This window comes from Hemiscyllium ocellatum, chromosome 18, assembly GCF_020745735.1.
Source record: "Hemiscyllium ocellatum isolate sHemOce1 chromosome 18, sHemOce1.pat.X.cur, whole genome shotgun sequence".
NCBI classification, from domain to species: domain Eukaryota; kingdom Metazoa; phylum Chordata; class Chondrichthyes; order Orectolobiformes; family Hemiscylliidae; genus Hemiscyllium; species Hemiscyllium ocellatum.
Genome location: NC_083418.1, coordinates 9,315,350 through 9,330,658, shown reverse-complemented (window position 1 = coordinate 9,330,658; position 15,309 = coordinate 9,315,350). Strand labels below are relative to the sequence as shown.

At 42.9% G+C, this 15,309-nt stretch overlaps 1 protein-coding gene and 1 long non-coding RNA gene across 4 annotated transcripts in view; one reads left to right on the top strand and one right to left on the bottom strand.

Annotated features, from left to right (window-relative positions):
• Positions 1-15,309, top strand: part of LOC132824333 (lysosomal acid phosphatase-like) — a 108,624-nt gene that overhangs the window by 81,149 nt on the left and 12,166 nt on the right. For 2 of the 3 annotated variants that reach the window (XM_060838681.1, XM_060838683.1), the window contains one exon: positions 5,746-11,006. The exons of the other annotated variant lie outside the window; for it this stretch is intronic. In XM_060838681.1, coding sequence (XP_060694664.1) covers positions 5,746-5,876 — 131 coding nt within the window. In that variant the 3' untranslated portion in view covers positions 5,877-11,006. Of the gene's footprint in view, positions 1-5,745; positions 11,007-15,309 lie in introns of those variants that run through there. 3 annotated transcript variants of the gene reach the window in all.
• Positions 11,698-15,242, bottom strand: LOC132824128 (uncharacterized). Its single transcript, XR_009645640.1, has 2 exons — positions 11,834-15,242; positions 11,698-11,796 (listed from the first exon to the last, which is right to left on the bottom strand). It is a non-coding gene; the product is annotated as an uncharacterized LOC132824128 (long non-coding RNA).

The following is a 15,309-nucleotide window of genomic DNA, read 5'->3' as shown; positions in this document are numbered from 1 at the left end:
TCGTGAGCTGCTCGGGAATTCTGGGTGCCCTGGTACAATTTCTCCAATTTGTTTTTGTTGGCCTATCGTGGGTTAGCAAATCTTTTTCCACACTTCCCAATGCAGCAAGTGGTATGTTGTGGGCTTTCTTTTTAAAAAAATTATTTCATGAGGTGTGCGTGTTGCTAGCAAGGCCAGCTTTATTACCCAACTCTCACTACCCCTTAACTAAGTGGCTTCCTGAGACCTTGGAATAACATGTAGGCCAGGCAGGGTAAAGACAGCAAACTTCCCTCCCTGAGAGACATGAATGAAGCAGATGGGTTTTTACCACAATTAGTGATAGTTTTGTGGTCAACATCATGGAGACTGATTTGTAGTTCCAGATTTATTAACAACTTAAATTCTACCAGCTGCCCTGGTGTGGTTTGACCCATGTCCCAAAACGTTAGCCTAGCCCTCTGGATTGTGAATCCAGTGGAATGAGCACAGCCTACCCTGGCCATACCCGTTGGCTGCATGTCACACTGTCAAAGTTCTGTGCAAGTCATGGCACAGCTTGTTTTTAAACAGAGAAATTTACTAGAATCCCAACAGTGTGGAAACAGGCCTTTCAGCCCAACAAGTCTACACCAACCCTCCAAACAGTATCCTACCCAAACCCATTCCCCACTACTCTACTTTTACCCCTGACTACTGCAAGTAACCAACACATCTCTGAGCATTATAGGCAATTTTAGCATGGCCAATTCACCTAACCTGCACATCTTTTGATTGTGGGAGGAAGCCCATGCAGACACGGAGAGGATGTGCACACTCCACACAGCTAGTTGTCCGAGGCTATAATCGAACCTGGATCCCTGGCGCTGAGAGGCAGCAGTGCTAACCACAGCTCGTGCAGCTTTCCCTCGTGTGAGCTTGCCGTGACTGCAGATCACACTTCTCTGCTACCATCTAAATTACTGAATGCTCAGACATCCATTCAGGGATTGCAAAAGCTGTGCCCAGGATAAATATGCAGGGTTGACAATTGTGACTGTAAATAATTATTTACGCAAGATAAAACCGTAGGCTACAAGAACAGAGTTAGGCCATTTGACCCATCAAGTCTGCTCTGCTTTTGATCATGATTGATGTGTTTTTCCCCATTCTGCCTTCTCCCGTAACTTCTGATCACTTTACTAATCAACTATAATAGGAAAGCTTCAAGTGCTTGTACTTCCTGCTAATGATATTTTAAAAGATCTGAATAATTGACACTTTCACTGGCCTGCAATAAATATGAATGGCTTAGCTTTTTGTTATTCTAACACACCCTCTTTGTTCATTTGTTCTATACAGCAGAGGGTGAATGGACATAAAGTTCCATAGCTTAAGTGGAAGATGGGTAGGAGGCATAGCTTTGTTTAGAGGGTTCCTTAAAATTTGTTAGTACTCTCCATATCTTCATTAAACTGCCTGTTACATTTGTGGTCTAAAGTCTGAATCAATTGATCAGTGAATTGAGTGATAACTGTGTTAATTTTCATCAGGAGAAAGTGAGATCAGAGCTGAAAACGTGTTGCCGGAAAAGCGCAGCAGGTCAGGCAGCATCCAAGGAGCAGGAGAATCGACGTTTCGGGCATAAGCCCTTCTTCAGGAATGAGGAAAGTGTGTCCAGCAGGCTAAGATGAAAGCTACCTTTTATCTTAGCCTGCTGGACACACTTTCCTCATTCCTGAAGAAGGGCTTATGCCCAAAACGTAGAATCTCCTGCTCCTTTAATTTTCACCAGTCCCTGTATCTCATAATCAAAGGGTTTGTGTCTGACTCAATGTGCATTATCACACGGCTGACCAATCACAACCTAAAACTTAGATCAGGCCCAACCTTGTTGAACTATCCTGTTACTAAGCCTTTTCAAAGGATTTGGGCTTCACTGGGCATGATAGCCTGACTGTGGTGAGCTGCCTTCTTGAACCATTGCGGTCCATGTGCTGTAGTTGACCCACAATGCTGTTAGGAAAAGGGTTCCAGGAACCAACAATCCTGCAGGAAAAGCAATATATTACCAAGTCAGGGTGGCAGTTGGCTTGAAGAGAAATTTTTCAGTGTTCCAGTGTGTCTGCTGCCCTTGTAGATGGAAGTGGTCATAGATTTAGAAGATCTATGGATCTTTGGTGAACTTCTGCAGTCCATCTTGAAGACTAATGGGCATCAGTTGTGTAGCGAGTGGATGTTTGTAGTTGTGATGTAAGCAAGGCTGCATTGTCCTGGATGGTGCCAAGCTTCGTAACTATCATTGGGGCTGTATCCATCCAGGTAAGTGGGGAGTATTCCATCACACTCCTGACTTGTTTGTGTGTCAAAGATGGTGGATAGTCTCTGGAGAAGGGGAGTCATAAAAGGTGGTGAGGGGGATCTCGGTTTCTTTTCTTGCTTTGGGCATTTTTACTGGCCATTGCTGCACATGAGGTTTCACAACCTCACTTCATTGTTGATGAACAAAGACCAATACAGCACAGGAACAGGGCCTTCCGTCCTCCAAGCCTGCGCTGACACATTTTGCCCTTCAATACTATATCATATACTGAATCCATACCCCTTTATTCCCTTCCTATTTGTATATTCGTCCAGGTGTTTCTTGACTGCTGCTATTGTGTCTGCTTCCACCACCTCCTCTGGCAGTGTGTTCCAGGCACTCACTACCCTCTGTATGAAAAACCTGCCTTGCACATCTCCTTTAGATCCACCGCAGCCTGCCACTGACATGAGGCTCACAGGCCTGTAATTTCCAGGATTATTCCTGTTACTCTTCTTCAACAATGGGGCAACATTGGCTATTCTCCAGTTCTCTGGGACCTTACCTGTGGCCAAAGAGGACAGAAAGATATCTGTCAATGCTCCAGCAATTTGTTCTCTTGCCACCCTCCATATTCTGGGATATTATCTACCTTAATACTTTTTAAGACACACAACACCTCTTCCTTTTTAATAGCAGCTTGGCTTGGAGATTCAACATTCCCTTCCCAGAGATCATCGCTAACCAATTCCTTCTCTTTGGTGAATACCGACACACAGTATTTGTTTAGCACCTCACCTGCCTCCTATGGTTTCACAGACAGATTCCCTCTGTTGTCCTTGAATGGGTCAACCCTCTCCTTAATCCTGTTTGCTAATGACTTTTCATGACCCCTTTCAGCCTTCCTAATTCCTTGTTTAAGTTCTTTCCTACTTTCCTTATATACTTCAAGGGTAAAAAGTGAGGTCTGCAGATGCTGGAGATCAGAGCTGAAAATGTGTTGCTGGTTAAAGCACAGCAGGTCAGGCAGCATCCAAGGAACAGGAAATTCGACGTTTTGGGCCTGAGCCCTCCATCAGGAATCAAGGGCTAAGTCAGTTCCCATTCTCCAAGATGTCATGTATGACTAAATTTCTTTCTGACTAAAGTCATAACATCCCTGGTCATCCATGGTTCCTGTAACTTGCCGTACCTAGCCTTCATTCTCCTAGGAACATGCCACTCCTGAACTCAGCTCAACTGCCATTTGCAATACTACCCCATGTCCAATGTGGATTTACCCTCAAACAGTCACCCCCAAATCAACATTCTCCAGTTCCTAATATTGTTGTAGTTCACCTTCCCCCAATTTAACACTTTCACCTGAGGACTGCTATTATCCCTATCCATGAATAACTTAAAACTCTCAGTATTATGGTCACCATTCCTGAAATACTCCCCCTCTGAAACTTCATTCACCTGGCCAGGCTCATTTCCCAAAACAACGTCAGAATAACCTCTTCCCTGGTGGAAGTGTTTACATCCTGTGAGAAAGGACTGCAGATGCTGGAGATCGGAGCTGAAGAGTGTGGTGCTGGAAAAGCACAGCAGGTCGGGCAGCATTAGAGGCGCAGGAAAATCGATGCTTCGGGCAATAAGCGCTTCATCAGGGATGGAGGGGTGGCCCAAAGTGGCACAGTGGTTAGCACTGCTGCCTCACAGCGCCAGAGACCCAGGTTCAATTCCCAACTCAGGCGACTGACTGTGTGGAGTTTGCACATTTTCCCCATGTCTGTGTGGGTTTCCTCCGGGTGCTCTGGTTTCCTCCCACAGTCCAAAAAAAAACCTGTGCAGGTTAGGTGAATTGGCCATGCTAAATTGCCCGTAGTGTTAGGGTGAAGGGGTAAAGCCAGGGGTCTGGGTGGGTTGCGCTTCGGCGGGTCGGTGTGGTCTTGTTGGGCCGAAGGGCCTGTTTCTACACTGTAAGTAATCTAATCTAAAAAAAAAGGGACTGAGAGATAAATAGGAAGGGGGTGGGGCTGAGATAGCTGAGAATGCGATAGGTAGATGGAGTTGGAGATGAAGGTGATAGATTTGGGGGGAGGGTGGAGTGGATAGGTGAGAAGGGAGATAGGTAGGTCAGGTCAAGATGGCAGTGGGCCCCAGCTATGCCTGTCTCTTCGTCGGGTACGTGGAGCAGTCCATCTTCAGCAACTATACTGGTACCATTCCCTCCACTACTTAGGCTTATAATTATGCTTTTCCAACAACACACTCTTCGACAAGTTTTGCCCCATCCAAGCTCCTGGCATGAAGTGAGTCCCAGTCAATATAGGGGAAGTTAAAATCACCCACCACAACAACCTTGCATCTTCCCAAACTCTGTCTACATTTTCTGTCCTATCTCTTCTGCTGGCTGTTGACAGGCCTGTAGTATACCTTAGCAGTGTGGTTTCACCTATTCCTGAGTTCTACCTATATTGCCTCACTGCATGAATCCTCTGATGTATCCTCCCCCAGTACAGCTATGAGATACTCCTTTACCAATAATATAACCCCCCCCCCCCCCCATCCCTTTTACCTCCCTTTGTATCACACCTGAAACATCCGAATCCTGGGGCATTCAGCTGCCGCTCCTGTCCCTCTTTCAGCCAAGTCTCCGTAATCGTAATAATGTCCAAGTAGTTCCAAGCACGAGCCAAAACTCTGGGTTCATCTACCTTGGCTATTAAACTGCTCACATTGAAAATGTGCATTTCAGACTATCTCCCCTGCTCTTTTCAGCAGTGTTTCTCTGCCTATTCTTCATCGAGAGTGTGGTGCTGGAAAAACACATCAGGTCAGGCAGCATCTGAGGAGCAGGAGAATCGATGTTCTGGGCATAAGCCCACCATCAGGGAGTCCTCACTTTCTCCTATTCTTAGTCATGTTTGCCTTGGTTCCTACTTCCCCCTCAATTTCTGCATCTATTGCCCTACCCTTCTGGTACCCAACACCCTGCCACTGTGGTTTAAATACTTCTTTGCGGTCCAGTCACAGTTGTCAGCTGCAGCTGTCAGTTAGTACACACAAGATCCCAACAATGATGATGTGATAATGCTGCTTCAGGGACTCGGATGAAGAATAGATATTGGCCATGCTGCTGGACTGATCCCTCCAGTTGAGTCATAGAGTCATAGAGAGGTACAGCACGGAAACAGACCCTTAGGTCCATGCCAACTAGATATGCTAACCCAATCTAGACTCACCTGCCAGTACTTGACCATGACCCTCAAAACCCTTCCTGCCTTTTAAATGTTGCAATTGTACTAGCCTCCACCACTTCCTCTGGCAGCTCATTCTATACACATACCACCCTCTGCATGAAAATGTGCTGTTGGATGTCCAATAGGGCCAAGGGCTTTTTAACACTAACTAGGGAGGTCAGTTGGCATCTGAAAGACAATGAAATGGTGAGGTGGTTCTGAATGTTTAAAAACATCCTTTATGGTCTGTCTGTTTTGCAGAGAGGATTGTGATTGCAGTATTGTCCGTCTGCCTGCTCTTGCTGATCTTGATGCTGATTGCCCTGTACTGCTTCTGGAAGCGGAAGACTCGCCATCACAGAGTTCCTTCCAATAGTGAAGAGCTGGCCTGACAGTCAATGGCATTGTTGCCACACCCCAGCATGGAGGAAGAGTGACTGATTTAACCACTTCCTTGCCAAATTATCAGACTTCTAATTACTGAATGGGAAGGGCAAGCTTGCTTTGAATTGAGAGTGTTTTGTACTTAGCTAAGAAATTTGTTTTGTTTTATTATTATCATTGAGGTTGTGGGGTGTATTCCTTATTTTTGTAATCAGTGATTGGACCAACCCTACCCTTGACTCCAATGCCATCCTCCACCTGCTTCACACTTTGTTGTTGACCCTCTCGCCCACCCCCACGCTTTGAGTGGGGAGCCTTATGTGGCACTGGCTGCCACAGGATGTTACTTTTATACCTTCTGTCCTCTCTGCCATAAAGATTGCCTACTTTGACCTCTCTAACATTGTCTTTCTCTGCCTTTGTCTTAGTTTTTTTGGTTTCAATATCCTCTTCCCGAATGCCTTTAACATTGCCAGCTCCATTTATGCTGATGCACTTCTGTATGAGACTAGGGTCCACTAATGCCTTGAATTTACAGTTTCTCATCCCTTTGTATGAACCACTTAATGGCATCTTTCCCCTTCCTATGTGTGTAACTTCCTCAAGCTCAATAACCCCCAAAAATCTCAACTCTCCATTTCTGTTTTTGTCCCTTTGTGTATCCTCCCAGTTGGGGTCATGCTTTCAAACACCAAGACTCCACATTTTGAAGTTTCCTTCTAAACGTCTCCTCCTGAAAAAGCATCACTTGAACTAATATTTGATCCCTCCTTGTAAAACTTCCGCTGGCTGAGACCTCCCTCAGGACACTGGAGTTGGACTTTAACTTTGGATGTGCTATCTGCTGTGTAAGTGTCAGTTATTAGACCTGCAGTGTTCAGTGAGCTTCACTGTGGATCTCAAAAGTACTCCTCCAACAAGCCTCTGAGGCGGCTGCAGTGAAGGGTTGTTTGTACATGATATTGCTAACAGATTGTAGCTTGATTTGACACAATTAACAATGGCCATAATTTTAATTTTGCAAAACAAGAAAACTGACAATATATTGGGAAAACTTGTTTGAGCAGTATCCAAAAAATGAGCTGAAAAAGATTAGCTCCTTGCTTATGATCCCATCACATGAACATTTTTATCAAACTACAGTATTAGCTGTACTGTACTTTTCCCTTCGTGTATTTTATTTCAGTATCTTTGAGGACTCTTGGTCACTTGGGAAGAGCCTGCCCTGACACCAATGACTAGCCCTGTTTCCACTCTGCACGACCTTGTGGGAAACCAGCCCCTGCTGGGATCCTACCTTACGTTATACGAGAGGAGCATGTTGGAATGACACTGTAAGATTGCAGCAGTGTGGCAATGCAATGCAATACTCTCGAACTGAAGTCAGAACTCCAGACTCTCTTGTTCAGCACTCAAAGAACAAAGAAAATGACAGCACAGGAACAGGCCCTTCAACCTTCCAAACTGCGCTGATCCAGATCCTCGATCTAAACCTGTTGCCTATTTTCTAAGGGTCTATATCCTTCTGCTCCCTGCCCATTCATGTATCTGTCTAGCTGCATCTAAAATGACACTATCGTGTCCGTCTCTACCACCTCCACTAGTAACACGTTCCAGGCACCCACACCCCTCTGAGTAAAGAGCTTTCCATGCATATCTCTCTAAACTTTTCCCCTCTCACATTGAACTCGTGACCCCTAATAATTCCCCATTCTGGGAAAAAGCTTCCTGCTATCCACCCTGTTTATACCTCTCATGATTTTCTAGACCTCAATCATGTCCCCCCTCAACCTCCATCTTTCTAATGAAAATAATGCTAACCTCTCTTCATAGCTCACGCCCTCCATACCAGGCAACACCCTGTTGAATCTTCTCTGCACCCTCTCCAAAGCATCCACATCCTTTTGGTAATGTGGTGACCAGAACTGTACACAGTATTCCAAATGTGGCTGAACCAAAGTCCTAAACAACTGTAACATAACCTGCCAACTCTTGTACTCACTACCCCGTCAGATGAAGGAAAGCATACCGCATGCCTTCTTGACCACTCTATTGACCTGCGTTGCCATCTTCAGGGAACAATGGACCTGAACACCCAGATCTCCCTGTGCATCAATTTTCCCTGAACTTTTCCTTTTTCTGTAGTTTGCTGTTGAATTGGATCTTCCAAAACGCATCACCAAGCAATTGTCCGGATTGAACTCCATCTGCCATTTCTCTGCCCAACTCCAATCTATCTATATTCTGCTGTGTTCTCTGACAGTCCCCTTCACTATCTGCTACTCCACCAATCTTAATGTCATCTGCAAACTTGCTAATCAGATCACCTTTACCTTTCTCTAGATCTTTTATGTATATCACAACCAACAACGGTCCCAACACGGATCCCTGAGGAACACCACTGGTCACAGGTCTCCATTTTGAGAAACCCCCTTCCATTACTACTCTCTGTCTCTTGTTGTCCAGCCAGTTCTTTATCCATCTAGCTAGTACACCCTGAACTCCACGCAACTTCACTTTCTCCATCAGCCTACCATGGGGAACCTTATCAAACACCTTACTGAATTCCATGTATATGACATCTCCAGTCCTTCCCTCATCAATCAACTTGGTCACTTCCTCAAAGAATTCTATTAAGTTGGTAAGACATGACCTTCCCCACACAAAACCACGCTGCTTATCACTGATAAACCCATTTTCTTCCAAATGTAAATAGATCCTATCCCTCCATATTTTCCCTAGCAACTTCAATACACTGATGTCAGGCTCACAGGTCTACTTATCTGGATTATCCCTACTAACTTTCTTAAGCAAGGGGACAACATTAGTAATTCTCCAGTCCTCTGGGACCTCACTATGTTTAAGGATACCACAAAGATATCTGTTTAGGCTCCAGCTATTTTCTCTCTCATTTCCCTCAGTAACCTGGGATAGATCCCATCCGAACGGGACTTATCCAACTTAATGGCTTTTAGAACGCCCGACATTTCCTCCCTCCTTATGCCGACTTGACCGAGAGTAATCAAATATCTCTCCCTAACCTCAACATCTGTCATGTCCCTCTCCTCAGTGAGTACCAATGCAAAGTATTCATTAAGAATCTTACCTGTTTTCTCTGACTCTACACATAACCTCCCTCTTCTGTCCTTGAGTGCGCCAGCCTTTTCCCTAGTTACCTTCTTGCTCCTTATATATGAAGAAAAGGCTTTGGGATTTCCTTAACCCTGTTTGCTAAAGATATTTCATGACCCCTTTTAGCCCTCTTAATTCAGATTGGTCTACATTCCCAGTATTCTTCCAAAGCTTCGTCTGTCTTCAGTTGCCTTGACTTCATACATGCTTCCTTTTTCCTCTTAGCTGGTCTGTCAGCTATTCCGGGTTGGCCAGTGGATTAATCTGCTCAATACAGTGTGCCTGAGTGTTTGGTGCTCTGTCACTGTTCCATCTCAGAACTAGGTCTCCAGTATTGACAGTTCACTGTTTATTTTAGTTTCTCTGCTATCACCTTTCTGTAGTTGTATTCTTGCCACTGTGCCTCAGTCAGATTTGTAAAAGGCCACATTGTTGTTCTCGATCATGTTCCATGTCATAACACTAGCTGATTTATTAAACAAAGAGTAGTTGATCCAATGAAAAGATTATTTTAATAACTAAAATAGTAAATGGGATCTCAATAAGACCATAAGATGCAGAGGAGAACTAGGACATTTAGCCTAATGAGTTGACACTGCCGTTCAGTGAGATCATCTGATAATCAAAGTTTGGGAGAAGATTTGTAGCTCTGGTGCTCGTTATTGTGGTTCTGTTCGCTGAACTGGGAGTTTGTGTTGCAAATGTTTCGTCCCCTGTCTAGGTGACATCCTCAGTGCTTGGGAGCCTCCTGTGAAGCGCTTCTGTGATGTTTCCTCCGGCATTTATAGTGGTTTGTCTCTGCCGCTTCCGGTTGTCAGTTCCAGCTGTCCGCTGCAGTGGCCGGTATATTGGGTCCAGGTCGATGTGCTTATTGATTTGAATCTGTGGATGAGTGCCATGCCTCTAGGAATTCCCTAGGGGATGTGGAAGCTTTGGAAAGGGTGCAGAGGAGATTTACTAGGATGTTGCCTGGTATGGAGGGGAGGTCTTACGAGGAAAGGCTGAGGGAGTTGAGGCTGTTTTCATTAGAGAAGAAGGTTGAGAGGTGACTTAATAGAGACCTGTAAGATAATCAGATGGTTAGATAGGGTGGAACAGGGAGAGCCTTTTTCCAAGTATGGTGATGGCGAGCACGAGGGGCCATAGCTTTAAATTGAAGGGTGATAGATAGAGGACAGATGTCAGAGGTAGTTTCTTTACTGAGAGAGTAGTAATGCTTTGCCTGCAACGGTAGTAGATTTGCCAACTTTGAGTCGTCATTGGACAAGCATATGGACGTACATGGAATAGTGTAGGTTAGATGGGCTTCAGATTGTATGACAGGTCGGCGCAACATCGAGGGCCGAAGGGCCTGTACTGCGCTGTAATGTTCTATGCTCAAAAATCCCATTTCATGCTAATCTCATCCAGTCCCACAAGCCCCATCACTATTTTACCAACTCAAGGGTTTTTCTTCAATTATCCAGCTCCCTTTGTCTTACTGTTGACTGGTCTAGTCTAAACTCTTGAGATTTCCTCTCTAAACCTCTGGACCTTGCAAATTTGCAACCTCTCGCCATATGTTTAAGATGTCTGTAAAGACATACCTTTTGGATATTTGAACTTTCTCTCCAGGATTTTGTCCTCGCCACTTTCCTGCCTGCTGCTTTCTGTGGAGCAGGGTTTGTTTTTAAGCTGACAAAAATATTGAAGTATTAATTGTAAAATTAATTCCAGTTATGTATTGACCACCATCAGGACGTTTTAAATTGCTGAACCATTAAACTTGATTGCATTTCCTGAATGCCTTTGAAGATTGTCACAGGTTTGGCTGGTGCCATTTTCTGATCCTGTCGGAGGCACAGCTCCCAAGATAATGTGTGACAGCTGAACCCAACCAACGATGAATATCCAGACAGGTATAAAGCGAAAGCAATGTATCATGCTTTTTTATTTTTGTATTCAATTGTAGTAATGTCACTAATGTTGTAAATCAGTGAAATCTGATGTATTGCACTATGCTGCTGGTCAACAGATAAACTTTTAATAATATCTGATTTATACATCTCATACGCTGTTGGTGTTTATTCCTCTCAAATGTCAGGGCAATCTCTCTGCCAGCCACAAAGTGTTACAGAATCAAGGGTTTCAGGCTGATCCCAGGTCAGCGTTAGCAGATATTTGTCTGTCAGACAGATACTGCCTATTAGACATTCTCTTCTTATTCTAAAATCACCAACAGGGTCTTTCACATTCGATCAGTAAAGGATAATGAGCCAGGTTCATAGCAGGTGAAGCTCTGGGGAGGGCTTGTCCCTAAAATGGTTGGGAATGGTCATCAGTGACTGAAGAGGCCAGTTCTCTATTAACAGGTTCTTTGAGCAGTTAGGGCACAGAAATTCTGGTTTTGAAGGGTCTATTGCATCAGCAGTATCAGAATGACATATAACTTTAATTTTACTTTATATTTTGCATGTTAAAAAAAGGGAAGGCATAAGTTTGCTTATTTTGTGTTTAGTGGTTCTTGATAAGGTGCTGCCATCATCTGGAGAGCTGTTCTACTATTATGATCCCAGCTGAAAGTAATACTAGCTAAGACAGAGCCCAGAGTGAAACCTGGTTGGTAGAGGCCAAGTTTAAGTTTTACAGGTTATGTTACAGTGGTGATTGGTAACATTGCGTGACTTTAACAAACAAATTCACAAAAAAAGCTGTTAATACATATGTCAATTAGACCTTTATTGGGTGATGTTATCAGGGGAATGATGGTGAATTAGCAGAGTTCAGGTACAGATTAGGCATGAAGTTCCAAGTGGCCTGTTTCTACACCCACAGTTAAAGATTTTAATCACACATGTCATTATTTCTCAAAAAGTAAACAACTATATACATGAGGCAGTTTAGACATGTCTTTATGTAGCAGACAAAAAGAAAAATTTAACCTTGTTAAATGTGCAATATCCTTTACAGATGCAAGTGCTATTTCACTGGGAATGATTAGTTTTTACGTAAGAAACTCTGTCCAGTTTTGATGGTTTTGAGTTTTCTTTCCAATTTGAAGGGTCTGCATTGTCGTTTCTGTTCTGACAGCCAGGAGCCGTCTCTCAGTTCGGAAGGTGTACAAACTCCCCTCTCCAGAGTCTACCGTTTCTAAATGTCACTCATTTGCTGGGATGAAACTACTTTTTGAACTGAAGACTTAATTTGCTGAAATAAACTCAAAATATAAGTGGGCCTGATCATATTTTTCTGTATGCCGTAAAATGCAGTATTGTAAGCACACGATCAATTAACACCATCCTGTGAGGCACTTGCATCATGTGATTTTATGGAATTGCTGTCTTTAGTCTAATGAATTTCTTACCTCTTTACAAACAAGTTACCATCACTGAACAAAAACCAGATTATTTTACCTCTACTTTAAATTCCAAGTTCCCTAATAATAATAACAAACCATTTTCACACCTCTCCTGAAATAAAAGAAATATTTCCTCTCAAAATTCCTTTTTATCACAGACAGACATAATTAAATGTAAGAGGTTTCATGATGATCTTTCTACACAAGCCCATTTTGATTGTGGCATTTCATTTAATTCTCACTTTCTCTTGACAAAACATTTGTTATAATATTGTATTTAACTTTTATGTGGATGAATTTTAAACTAATAGGTCAAGCTCTTAGATTTTTGTTACAGAGCATAAATTTTGGAGAGAGATTCTATATAAATAAGAGCAGTTAGATAAATTTCAAATTGACGTTGCAGCAAAATAAGGCCCACTCCTACACAATCCATTAAGAGCAAAATAGCTAATTTCTCAATCCATCTGCACTATCTTCTCATTAGATTAGATGAAATTAGATTACCTACAGTGTGGAAACAGGCCCTTTCTGCCCAACAAGTCCACACCGACCTGCCGAAGCACAACCCACCCAGACCCATTCCCCTATATTTACCCCTTCACCTAACGCTACGGGCAATTTAGCATGGCCAATTCACCTAACCTGCACATCTTTGGACTGTGGGAGGAAACCGGAGCACCCGGAGGAAACCCACGCAGACACGGGAGGCACATGCAAACTCCACACAGTCAGTCGCCTGAGGCGGGAATTGAACCTGGGTCTCTGGCACTGTGAGGCAGCAATGCTAACCGTTGATTTTCCCCTTAAATTTGCATTCTTGCAAAATTTCCTGATGATTTCAAGACAAAGCTTCAACAAAACGTGTCTTATTTCAGCAATAATCCTGCTAAATAGTTCATTGGAAGTTGATCTCAAAATGTAGAATGACTGACAAAATGTGACCATATGTAATCCTGGTAAATAAGTGCAGGTAGTTCTCCTAGAACACCCATTCATTACACAGGATTTGGCTCTAATCCAATTAGTGAATTGTGGACCTTTTTTTTATATTATGCAATTCCACCCCCGGCACTACTTGAACAGCAAAACCCAGCCTCAGGATCCTATGTCTGCAAAGTGCAAATTCAGTGTGTTCAGCTAAATCAGCTCTGCATGCCTTGAAACTTGAAAATTGTAATCTACATTGTTATGGACCAGGCTAGATCCCTCAAACCATTTCAAGAAGGTGGCCCAGACCCTAACTTTGCTAGTTGTTTTAAGCAGGTATAACATGGATATTCCAGGAGGGATACAGTTGGTCAAACCAAGTAGTTTTAAATAAAACAATTTATTTACAAGATTACCGAATGAAATACGAACAAAAGAAAACAGAATACAGAATAACAACCTATCTGAAAACCCAACAGATCATCCCAACTTAATGATGCTGTTCCAATACTTGCAACAATCTCATAAACACCCTTTAGTACAAAAGGTAAAATCAAACAAACACAGTTTGACAGGAGACAGGTCAGAGAGAGAGAGTACCAGCATGGACCTGCTTCTTTGGATCCAGCAGCTTCAAAAAAACACTACTGTGCTAAAACAAACCAAACCAGAGGAAAAGCTGAGCTGGGAGCACTGGCCACTCCGCTTTCATTGTATAAGTGTTTTTGTTTAAACTCAAAAGCCTTTTCCTGAGACAGGATATGTTAGCTATAAGCATACTGGTCCTAAAACCAATCCAACACAGACTGTTTGGAGTTTGTGTATTTTACGACCTGTCCAAAAAAACCAAGGGTGACATAAGCTTGTTAAAGGCACAGTATTGTCACAACAGTTAGAAGGAACTTTAGTTCAAACTGGAGAAGTTTCTAGTGGAGGACTGGACTTCCACTTCAGCATCACGTGATCAGTCAGTTCATGCGCTTTCTGGTGAAGACCTTCATAAAAGGTAATGTGATGTAGTCAGTTATTACAGTGCTAAACTGTTACATTTACTGTATTACTTCATTACACTATATGATATAAAGATTTACTTAGTGGCTAACTACTATTTTTGTTTCTATTCTTACTGGAATTTTTGGTGATTTGCCTTAACCCTGTTTTTCCCCATTGGCCCCATTTGTTATATTGTGCGGATTTCTACAGCACTGTGTCATGTAGGAATGCACCTACCATGTTAATGGAGAACCACCTGTATTTCAGTCTTTTAGTGCTCATTTTCCAAAAATCTCAGTGACCCATCCTTATAATTTTGTAATTGCAATAGTTAGCTGGAACTGCCACCTGCCTACTGCCCATCTTTTGTTGGCTGGTATCAGTTTTTTTAAAACTAATCACACATATTTGTTTGGATTGAATCGATCCTGGAGATAGCTTACTCCCGGCTCCCTCCCTCAATAATCAGATAACTTACTACTATTGCATACCATCCAAGTATGTTGGGTCACTCACCCAAAAGAATTGAAAAAAAAAGCTTGATTTCCCTTTTTAAAATCAACATATTATTCATCCTTACACTTGTTTTGAGATTTCTCATCTTCTTTCCTTTAGGACAGACTCCATTTTTTTTCCAGTCATCATTGTTAAACTGACAGGTCTATATTGTCTCTCTTCCTTCTTTAATAAAGGGATATATCATCTGTTTTTTCAGTCCTCAGGCACTATTCTTTTCCCAGATTAATTATTCAATTACTGTCCAGTAGTGCCTTTGCTCTCTCTGCCCTACACTTGTAAAATTCATGGATGCAATCCAGCTGGATCTGGGTTTTATCCTCCACATTTGTTCAGTTTCGTCAATACATCTCATTAAGATGAACAATGTCATGACTCCTTGCTCTATCACCTAAAAAATACCAAAGTGAAATGTTTGGGAGAAGATTTGTAGGTCGGGTGCTTGTTGTGGTTCTGTTCGCCGAGCTGGGAGTTTGTGTTGCAAACGTTTCGTCCCCTGTCTAGGTGACATCCTCAGTGCTTGGGAGCCTCCT